The following is an 11,710-nucleotide window of genomic DNA, read 5'->3' on the forward strand; positions in this document are numbered from 1 at the left end:
ACGTCACAATCTAAGAAAGGCAGACTATTGTCCTTGACATCCTCTCTGGTGAACTTGATGTTTTTGTCCACTGAGTTAATGTGTTCGGTAAAAGCTTGCACTTCTTTGGTTTTGATTTTAACCCATGTGTCGTCCACATACCTGAACCAGTGGCTCGGTGTTGTTCCTTCAAAGGAATTTAAAGCCTTGTTCTCTACCTCCTCCATGTACAGATTTGCCACAATAGGGGATACTGGTGAACCCATGGCACAGCCATGTTTTTGTCTGTAAAATTTGCCGTTGAACTGGAAGTATGTGGTGTTATAACAGTCTAGATGTTTGATGCCTCTTGTGCTGGGACCCTGTTTGTACTGTTGATGACGTTTGGTGCTGTTCCAAGCATTATTTGTGGCTATAAGTGGCTTTTTGATTGGTTGCATGTGTGGATCAATAGACTATGCTGTTTGTTATGGTGCAGTCATTGCTAAAGTTGCTACAACTAGAGAAGCTAACTCTAGCAGACTTCATGGGGGGTCTCGGTGTCATGGTGCGTTGGGTTAATTGTGGCTAGAGTGCCTCTATAGGCCAGGCGCTGACGGTGCTAGCTGGGGCTAAATGCTGTAGTTTTATTCACTTGAAGTGAATCAGGGGCGACCAGACAGACCACAGGCACACCTTTCAAATAACTTTCAAGTAATAACTTCAACTTCAAACACACTACCCCCTCTAACTAACATGCAAACAAACACACACACCACCCAATTAAAAAGCTATTTGAAGGCAAAAACTCATTTTCAAGCACTCTAGTGGCTCAATGGTGATTTAAAAAACCTTTAAAAAAGAAAAGAAAAAGATATTTCAGTAAGAACTTACCATATAATCCTTAACTTCGTTGAGAATGCATAGATAAGGACAAAAATGTCTATCTAAAACTGGAAGAAAAGCTGATTTTTCTTTTTAAGTACTTTGCTGCTGTCAGACTGGATTGTTTTATTCCGTTATTCCGCCCTGGTTGGTTTGAGAGTTCTTGCAGCTTGTTCTTGACACATCATCTGGGCAGACCTTTTTTTCCTTGTATGGTGTCTGACGACTATTGTATGATTGGTCAGAAATGTGAAGTAGGCTATGAAATGTCTTGGTCAGAACTAACTTTGTTCTTTTTCTTGCCACCTTGAGAAAACAAACACATTTTCTCTGTTGCTGAGTATGTACTGGCTTTTAACACCTTTCAGTAATAATAACTTTAAATTAAAATTGTAATTAGGCTACTTCAACTTCAAACACACTACCTTCTATAAAACTAACATGCAAACAAACACACAATGAAATGCTGAAGGCAAAAACAATTGGAGAATTTTCTCCCAGTGGCTTACTGGTGTTTTTTTTTTTTTTTTTTAATGCATAGATGAAGACAAAGATTTCTGTCCTGGCTAAAACTGGATAAAAAGTTGATTTGAAGTATGTTTGCTGACGTCAGACACATGCCATCGACAGCTGTCCAAATGAAACAGTTAACTTTATTCAAGTCTTAGAAGTTCTCTCGGTTTGGGAAGTGCACAGACCATCTAAATATAATGTAGGTCTAGTCGTTCTTAGACATAAGAAATACCCTTTTAAACATGGCAATTTTGTGGCCATGACACTTCAGCTTGGTATGGTAAGCAAAAATAACATTTTATTTACATTGTAACTCAGCAACACTGTACATTGGGTTATCTAAAAAGTGAGCTGCACAACATTCCTCTCATATCAACTTATGAAAACATCATAGTCAAATCTTTAAAACTAATTGAATGTTATTGCATTTGGATTCAATTTATTAGATTTTGTCTAGCAGATAGAGCTAGATAAGGAAATAACACTGCCTCATGAATGTTTGATACCTCAATGTAGTAAAAGATAGTCATCATTGTGTAAATAGCCAAAGGTTTGCAGTACTAATAATTATTATCAGGATCACCAGGGCAACACCTCTCCTGTATAGTTCAGAAATGACCCATGATCCTTTTCAGTCAGTCCTCCGATCACAGACAGTACCGAAGAAACGCTCTCCTCTGTAGTAAGTGGAGCCTGGAAAGGGACAGATAAACAAAATATATATTTTATTTAGTGACATGGTGTGTTTATTCATCAACAACAGCACATGTGATAAAGCTCTCTAATGTTTGGAAAGTAAAGACCATGTTGACATCATGGTGGTGTGATGGCTGATAATGCCGGATCAGTTCATGAGAACATTTTTTTTTCATTGGTGTAAATTGAAAATATAGTATGCTTCTCGAGTTGAGTTAATCAGACCCTTACCTGAGCCCCACCCATGTCAGTGCGGACCCAGCCTGGGTGTATAGCCATACAGAGAATCCCATCAGCCTCCATGTCCACAGCCATACAGCGAGACACCATGTTTAGGGCGCTCTGAGAAGACAAGCAAATCAATTTACCATGCAACACTCACTGTGACAAATGCAATAGGCCTACATCTGTAAGGGCCTGAGCTCCCTCTCTGTAGCCATACCAAATCGGAAATAACCCACATTACATGCTTTCAAGAGAAACATTTAATTAACTGGCTTCATCAAGCACAGTTTTGATTCCACAGTAACAATACCTTCGACGTCCTGTAGGGGTACCATTTGAATTTGTTTGCTCTCTCCCCCCAGTTGAGCTCCACTGAGCCAAGTGTGGAGGAAATGTTAATAACTGCTGCCCTCTGGATGCTCATACTCTTTGAGTCACCTGCTTGGCCTCTGGATGCAGCTCGCTTAAGCAGAGGCAGGAAGGCCTGGCAGTAGAGGAAGGACAGAGAAAAAATGAAGTTGAGTGAAATAAAACAACAACATTTCCTCATTGTTTTATTTATAATCAGACTGTGGAAAGTTAAAGTGGAACAGATTTTAGATGAAGCTTGAAGGATCAGCTTAATTCTATATTTTATTTTATATTTTTTAATGATAATAATAATAATAATAATGACACTATAAATTATAGCCTATATAATGTGAATAGTAAAATTATGTATACAGCATTGAAATAAGGACTCCACAGCAAATGGATGAACTTTAAGTTAGTTTAAAAACATTGGAGTTTGAGTTATCCCTGTCAAAGTAAAGGGTTTTTCATGCTGTATGAGGGTGCCATCTAGTGGCAGTGCCTGAATTCTCCATACTGATTTTTGTAAAGATAAATATTCAGGCCACATTACTATTTAGCAATGATGACTTCAGATTGCACCCTTTTTCCTTTTTTTATGTGAGACAAACTTCCTGATTATTACTGATTAGCTTTTAGTAGCTGCAGCATCTTATTAGTACAGTTGATAATAATCAGATTCTATCCAGAGAGTTGTTTTCTTCCAAGTTTTCTAATTTCACTACTAATGTCAATGGCAATGTTGGATACCACAAAGATACCACCACCTAAATGGTAATACTAAATCTTTTTGTTTAGTTTCAACAGGCTCTGTTTTGACATTCACAATATAAAACCCCAAGTGCTGGTTTTATCCAAACAGCCCAAATGCTAAAAAATAATAATAATGTTTTGTTGAAAATGACAAATAATGTACAAAGCTGGAAACAAGAATTTTTGCATTTTAGCTTGGGAAAATTGATGTGATTCATTGCTCTTTTACTTCCCCTTGTACTCATTTATCATAGAGGAGCTTTGAGCTGCAGTGTGGCCTTGTTGACTGTTCCTCAATCGAAGCAAATTGTGCATCGGCGACTCAGTGAGCATCTGCCCTGCTGACATGTTTTTGATCAGAGCCTGAGTTTCTACCAGCTCAGGGTGCTGCTCTGTAGTCCTTACCATTCTCTGAGGCCAACTGAAACCAGACTTTTAATTAATATTTATGAAATGCAGTCGACCGTGAGCTAAAGGGGTTTTTGTTACTTCTGTCCTTCAAGGTCAACTTGCCGTTTTAGGTTTGCAGCATTTAGAAAGTGAGCTACTCATGGGCTCTGCTCCTGGTGACTATATGAAACTGAAGTATGGTTTTATTCTCTTTTGCTTATCCACCGTCTGTCAAAGTGAGATTTGAGGACCTTCCAAACAAACTGTTTTTTCCCTACTATGTAGTTGATCCACCACATCAAAGTCCACAGAAAACGACTCGATCAAATTACCTTAGTGATCATAAGAGGAGCCACAGCATTGGTGTGGAAGTTTTCTATCATCTTCTCTGCAGTGACAGAATGAAAGTCGGCTATCACGTTGATCCCTGCGTTGTTGATTAGGCAGTTCAGACCCTCTTCCTTTACCAGCTGGCTCACCTCTTCTGCACATTTCTCGATGCTCTCCTGGCTCACCACATCTAGTTAAGAGACACATGGATGGACACCACACATCAACAAAAAGAAATATGAATAAAAAAGAAAATACAAAATTACATAATATGTTATGAGGAGAAAAATAAACAATGACACAGGTAATATGACTACTGTCAGTGTAAATGTACACATTATGATACAGTTTTAATTGTATGTAGCCTACATTTCTACACATGTCAAATATTTATGGTAGCTTTATATGTTGTAACATTATTTGATGATAGACACAACCCTTGTTTTTCCTCTGTCTTACCCAGAGTAAATATGTGGATGTTGGGGTGTTTGTCTGCCAGTTCGTGAAGTTTCTGTGGGTCAAGAAGAGCACACGTCATCATTTTGCATTCACAGATATCCAGTTGGGGAATAATAGTGGCATTATTCTAGGGGTTAACTGCTGCTTTCATTTGACATCACTCCATTCTTGATATAAAACCTCATTATCTGCGTTGACTTTTAGTGTTGGTGCCGACCCAAACCAGTATAAAGCACGGATGTATTATACAGTAGATCCATGGTATAAAGCCGTAGCCTATATAGCATGGCCACAGGGCAGACAGTTAGTTGTGGTGGGGTGTTTACCTGCGCGCTCCCCGGGGTTCTGGTCGTGGCTATAATCTTTCCTGGTGAGAAACCTCCACTCGCCAGACTCTCGACAATCTGCAGCCCGAGACCGCGACTGGCTCCCGTTACCAGCAGAGAGCCGCAGTTTTTGAAGTTCATGGCACCGCTCATCGTTAACGACCTAACAACAACCAACACTGAAGTCAGACTTCTCAGTCACTACTGTCAGCGGCCCAGTAGTTGAGGATTCAGATCTCGTGACAGGGATTAGCGGAATCTGGTAATATCGCGCGATTTCACCGCTAGATGGGAGGATTGCTCCACGCCAAAGAAAAGATACTCTACTATGACCCAGAGCTGTTACAAGTAGGAGATGGTTCAACACAGTGCAGCGTAGACAACAAGGTCTGGAAACGGTTGGAAAAAAAACTAACGCCCAGTTCCTGACCTTACTTTTTCAGGAATTAAACGTAAAGTATCACACAAAATACTCGAAATGGTCAAACTGTTGTAAGAGGGAGAAACACTGGGGGTCAGAATCAGAACAAACTCACATTTCCCACAATCTAATTCTGCACAAATGCATTGGTTGCCATCTTGGATTTTTTTTTTTCAAGTTTAATTAAATTACATTGAAAGACAAGCAAATGACATTAAATTAAAATCAAGGTAAATATAAGTTGAGGTAAAAAATTCAACTGGACAAAAACATGTGGAAAATAATGCAATCTTTCAATCAAATTTGGTTTATTTTATTCTTCAGATAGAGGATATCGAGTGTCTTGAATAACACATGTTATACACACAATGTTATAGCCAATTGTTGTCTCTTACATGTAACATGTTTATTAAAAGGTTAAAATCATTAGATGCTATTTTCTGTTGGTTGTCATAATGTCTTTCATAATTGAAGGGACACTGTCCAAGAAGCAAATATTTGCTGTATTAAAATAATGTGATTTCCCTAATCTTTTTGATATTTATGACCAGTCTGGCTTTCATGAGTGATAATTTGCTGCTTGTCTTTGTATTGTGTTATTTTTCAGATACAGAAGCTACAGTAAGATGGAGGTACAGAGATGGGGGTGACAGCCCAGCCGATGGAGCTTATGCAGTCGCAGCACACAGATGGTTTCCCTGGCAGCTTCCTGAGTCCAGATTCTCTTAAAGCTCCTGGTGCTTGGGAGCAGCAGATAGCCCTTCGCTACTCCAGGTCAGTTAATTTGGAATTTGGCTTCAATGCCTCCATTTACAGACACATTACTTTGGCACAGCGCTAACAGTGCAAATGACGAGTTGGTATTGGTACAATGTGTGGTGCTGGTGCAGAGTTGTGTCTATGAAGCTGCAGGGTATTAACTGGTTTGCCTAAGCATACAGAGTAGTGAGGTAGGCTATTGTCCCATACAGAAAATCCAACAACCAGTTAATATCTTAGGTTGCAGGTGGTCCGCCCAGTAATCAGTGTAAACAGCACAGTGACACCAGACACGTAGAACCACGATTAAGTAGTAAAACCAATAAATACACGAGTAAATTTACCGATGCAAATTAGCGAAAAGTAAAAACGAACGAGCAATTATTAATAAAGAATCATTTCAAATAAATATTGAATGTTAAAATGTTAAAATAAAATAACCATAACAGTAAATTTAACAGCAAAGGACACATATGAAAAGCGATTAAACAGTAGTTTAACAGCAGTGTGCTGGTGAGGATGTGCCTCATCTGGTCTCTGGACTCTGGTCAAACAATGCTCTGTGAATGAATAAGTCACAATTACTATTTCATCTTCATTGGAGAGTGGAACATGGAAAGGAAGATGGCAGATTTGCACCTGTAGGGGACTGGGTGTGAACTCTAGATGACATGACATGACAACCTGATATTTTCCTTCTTTTTCCCAGTGAGGTGGAACACTCTGGCTGCTTTTTATGATACGCTGATAGTATGTAGTCATTATTCTTTAACATTCATTTCTTAATTATACATCATGATTAACAGGCACAGCGAGTTCCCTCAGAGCTGTGAAATTTTGAAATTTTAATGTGCAATTTAATTGACTATATATCTTTCTCATGGCTGCCCATCATTTCTTTTTGTGTGTCTTCCTTTCCGCTTGAACGACAACTTAGGTCAAGCAGAATCAGCAAAATGAAGATATAACTTATTGAACACTGCACACTTGGTGGAAAGACAGTTTGAGTCACTCCAGGAGGAGTTTCTGTATGTAAAAATGGCATTATTGATCACCTGATAGTACTTCCTTTCATTGTATCCCTTAGGGATCATCTTTCATATGTTCTTCCGGAATCATCCAATATTGGCTTAGTGGTAAGAAATAGACATTACCGGGCCACTGGGACTCGGTTAAGAGCCCTGTGAAAGAGAAAAGCATAATAAAAATCATTGTCAATCTTTATGCAAGCAAAGGGGAAAAAAGGTATTCATTTCTGCAGCTAATTCAATGTTCTGAATTTCCAATACAACAATCTCACAGATGACATTACTTAGCAGGGTGATACGATTCTGGGTCACTTGTCACTGTCAAACAACATGTATGTCTATTTAAATTCAAATTCAACAAACTTTATTTACTCCCAGTCCCAGGTGGCAATCAAAAGCACATAAGCAGCAGCATCAATATCAAGAAAGTGTACAAATCACAAAATGTGGAAAAACTATGTAGAAAAATGAGGTATATTGTACCGTGCAAAGGACATTCATGTTATGTGCAAAAAGTGAAAGTGGGAATTTTTTGTTTTATAGCCCTGACATAAGAAATGCTATAAATAAGAAGTACTTCAAATTCACGTTAAACACAGGGGAAATTGCAGTTTTTTTAAAGGAATAATTTGCAGCGCACCTCTCTGTTGCAGAGCTTTACTGTAAGTTTCATCTCATCATTGGTTTGCTTGGCTCACGAGAAAACACAACACAAAAGACAAACCACCACATGAGCTTTGAAAGCGCTAGTTAGCATGTTGGCAGTTGTGTCTTGTTGTCTTTGAGAGGAGAATTTGCACATAGACGGCCAAAACAGATGCTTCCCCTGGCTGCCAGTAGTTTCTCCCTGACTGTGCTTCGGCCACAATCAAATAGCTTGGAGCCTGGCAGGAGAGATTCCCACTTGAAAGGAATCCAGCTAGCTCGCAAGATTAGGGCCACGCTATCTGTTTCTGCTGTTTTTCAGTCATTTTGCTACATTTAGCTAATTATCTACTGACTGTATCATTGTATTAAGATATAGACATGAGAATAGTGTTGACTTCCTTGCGATTTCTCTTTTAGAATGTGAATAAGCATTTTGGCAAATCTACCAAACATATTTAATTAGATAATTTACTAGTTTAGTCAGTTTAACGGATAAGTAGACTCCTTTTGTGATGAAGAAGAGAGGAATGAGCTAGAATAGACACTATGACTAGTAACACGTAAGCATTCATTGTTTGGAAAAGAGACTATTCATTATAATTCACCATGCTCAGACCAAACTACAGCATTTGTTGTGGTTATTTCTTCCTCAGAAGTGTGTCCGTTTATGAGCAGTGATTAATAAATATCAATTGTTCAAATTAGTTTTGTTTTTAGTGGCATCCAATCCTGTTTTTGTGTTATTGTGCTACAGCGAAGAGTCGGGGATAAAGCCGACAGTCAGGAGCCAAACCACAGAACGGAGTGTGCCTGTATTGATTTTGTCATCTGTCAATGTGTGCATGTATACAGTGCTGTGATGCACTGTGTGTTTGTGTACATGTGCGTGTGTGCATGCCTGCATTCAGTGTGTGCGTGTGCCCAGGTGTGTGGGATACACATGAATCTAGGTTGGAACATCCATTTTCAATAACTTATTTAATTCACACAAGCTATATTTAAAGAGATCATAAATAAAATACTAGGGTTCGTTTCATCAATAAATAAGTCATGGCAGTTATCCTCTTATATTCATATTCTCTTCTATCTTTCTCCCCTGCGCACAGTGTAGTAGTTGGCTGCCTCCAGTCTTTATCACATTGGTTTATCACAGTGGGCTGGATGGCCATGATTTTAGTGCACAACAGAGACAAACAAAACAAAACAGCTGAAATTTCTGAAAAACATATCAGAGGTAAAGCAATTTCCCTCAGTTATTTGACCTGCTCAAGCAGAGCTCCCTCCATTTCATGTTCAGTTATGTCTTGAATTATGATGCTGAACATTTTCAATCATATTTAACTTAACTTAGGTGTAACCCACATCATAACAATTTATAAACCTTCATGACAATTTGATGGAGCCACATGTGCTACTTGCAAAAGCTACATACAGTAACTGAAACAAACTGTCTCCAGCTGTGGGAAACAATGTCAAACTGTTTTGATTTTGCATCTTCACTGCTTTTCATCTACTGAACATGCTAACCAACTAGTCTCGTCTTGTTACTCTCTAATAGTGAGTAACTGGAGCGTTGCATCTACTAATGGCAGAGTATTACAACCTCTTTTTTTGTAAATGCAACAGTGGCCAAAGGTATTGATAGGAAATCATCAGCACCACCTGCTCCCGACAAGAAACTATAACTAAAACCTACTTGCAGTCTCTTAAAGAGTTTTTAGAATTTGTTGCTTTGGAAGATATGTTTTTCATTTTTATTTTTACACTGATCTGCACTGTTTTCTGTTTGAGCTAAATGCCAACATCAGCATTTACAATGACAACACTCACATGTAAATGCTTTGCAGCTATTACATTTTCAGCTTCTCGTGTGAGTGAACCCAAATGTAATGGCAGCTTATTCTATAGTTAACTCTAACATTTCACTCAAAACTACAAATATCAACCTGCTCGGGGCAACAGACGTACGTAGAAAAGGTCAGGGGGTCACCAAAGGCACTGTAATGCATCCTCCAGGGACCATAAGTGTCTGTACAAAATGTTATAGAAATCCATATACAAGATTTGATATTTCACTGGGGAGTGGACCCACCACTGATTATTGTCCCCAGAGTCACGTTACGGCATGAGAGTGGCAAAACACATAGCAAATTCTGACTGTAGTATAATGCAACATAATATCCTGCTCTTATTGATTTTTTTTTCAGCCTATAGGATTATACAGTAAACTATACCATATGCTATAAAGTATTTAATTACCAACATAAAAATGTAGCTAAGTTTACTCTTTTGATCAAATAGGTTGTATGTCTTACTGGACTTATTTTCTTTTTTCTTTTTTTAGTTTGTTCTTTAGCTCTGGATGTGAAAAAAAGGAAAATGACAAAGTTCATCCTTCATCTGTTTTGAGAAGAGTGTGATTTTAAATGTAAAAATCTGCAGCAGAAGGCACTGCTTAGTAAGGCTGCATTCAGGGACTGTCGCTGCTTCTTGCCTTTGAGTGTTGCTTTTTAGTTCAGACTTCCTGCAGTGCCACGCTGGGTAAAACTCACAATTGACAGTTTTCTTGAGAAGCAAGTCAGAATTCTTGATGAGAGATCTGTGGAAGCAAGAGAGTATCTCTTAAAACACGAGGGTAGCTCTCCACATTTTTCTTTTAATTTGAGACTGGGGTATGTACAGTTGTCCAACCTTTTAGCAACTTCCTCTTGGAAGTGTTTGATTAGATGTTCCTCCCCTCCAAAGTTTATCAGTGGCTCCTTCTTGGAGTTGTGAAATTATTTCCACTGATTTACTCCCTTTGGCATTTTAAACAGTTCTCCTGCATGTTGGAAAGCCTGACAACAACAACACCTGAGTCTGTATACACTTTCCAACCACACAGTAATTAAAGATCTCATGTAGTTGACGCACGCACCTGAAGGAGGGTGGAAACATTTCTCACAGAGCAGCTGCAGGTGAGTGCAAAAACACCTGCTCCATTTAGCCAGTATCCACTCAGTCCTTACTTGCCCCCCCTCCCCAAACACACACACACACACGCGCACACACACTGTTTACTGAATTAAACCAGAATCCTCATCCCCACTTTTTAACCTTTTCTTCCTGAGATCAAGTCGTAAACTTCCTCTGATTTATGTGAACTCTGACTCACTGCTCTGACTTTTAGTTAGTAATGCATCCTCTTCACATTTAACATTTTCCTGCATTTCTCACTCATGGCCACTGTGTTCAACAAAGGTTACATACTGTAGCGTTGCATAAACAATATTATTAAATAGAATTTCTTATCAGCTAATTCAATGCTACTACTACTACTACTTCGATGATGATGCACACTTTCCTTGTGCAGCTGTGTGACGCATAAAGATTTAAATGCCTCTGATTAATTGATGTGGGTTTGCACCAGCTCCACAGTGAGATGGGAGCTTGTGTGCCTGCTGTATTATTCAGATTGCTTTAAAAGCATGTCAAGTCAATTACAGGGGTTTTACTAGAAATATCATGTCCTGTCCTACTATCTCAGGAGTAACATTTTAGCTCAGGAGCAGGGAAAACCTCCCACTCAGGAAAGACTCAGCTGAGGGGAAGACGACTTCTAGGACCAAAATCTTTTGCTCGTCATTTTAGATGATTGTTTAGGTAACGTTCGAATAGTTATATTTCATTGGAGGCCTTATTTAATAGAATCTGCATTCATGTTTCTAACAAATCCAAAGTTTCTGAGATGTCACCACATCATCCTTTTTAGTTTCATCTAATTAGATTATCTGCCCTTTAGATTTGCTTCAGTCATTTATGAGTCACAAAAATCAAGCCTCAGTATATGTAAATGTTTTCTCGCTCTCTCAACTTTAAATTGGACCAATTTATATTAGATAATCATGTTGATGAAATGTCCCGCCCGAGGTGATAAACTCTAGGTCGTCTCCAAATGATTTGCTGATTCATGCCAACTGCAACATCGG

General features: G+C 38.7%; 1 protein-coding gene across 1 annotated transcript; it reads right to left on the reverse strand.

Annotated features, from left to right (window-relative positions):
- Positions 1-1,417: 1,417 nt before the first annotated feature.
- Positions 1,418-5,164, reverse strand: LOC310986875 (C-signal). Its single transcript, XM_083972978.1, has 6 exons — positions 4,887-5,164; positions 4,561-4,612; positions 4,104-4,291; positions 2,588-2,761; positions 2,284-2,394; positions 1,418-2,049 (listed from the first exon to the last, which is right to left on the reverse strand). The coding sequence occupies exons 1-6, from the start codon at positions 5,037-5,039 to the stop codon at positions 1,936-1,938; spliced, it is 792 nt and encodes a 263-aa protein (XP_083829104.1). The 5' UTR covers positions 5,040-5,164; the 3' UTR covers positions 1,418-1,935.
- Between the last annotated feature and the right edge of the window lie 6,546 nt (positions 5,165-11,710).

This window comes from Trachurus trachurus, assembly GCF_905171665.1.
Source record: "Trachurus trachurus genome assembly, chromosome: 6".
Classification (NCBI taxonomy): domain Eukaryota; kingdom Metazoa; phylum Chordata; class Actinopteri; order Carangiformes; family Carangidae; genus Trachurus; species Trachurus trachurus.

Coding starts and splice junctions, on each gene's coding strand:
- LOC310986875 (XM_083972978.1), bottom strand. CDS start 5,039: ATGAGCGGTGCCATGAACTTCAAAAACTGCGGCTCTCTGCTGGTAACG. Junction 4,292..4,560: donor CATCCACATATTTACTCTGG/GTAAGACAGAGG, acceptor TCTCTTAACTAG/ATGTGGTGAGCCAGGAGAGC. Junction 2,050..2,283: donor CTGACATGGGTGGGGCTCAG/GTAAGGGTCTGA, acceptor GTCCCTTTCCAG/GCTCCACTTACTACAGAGGA.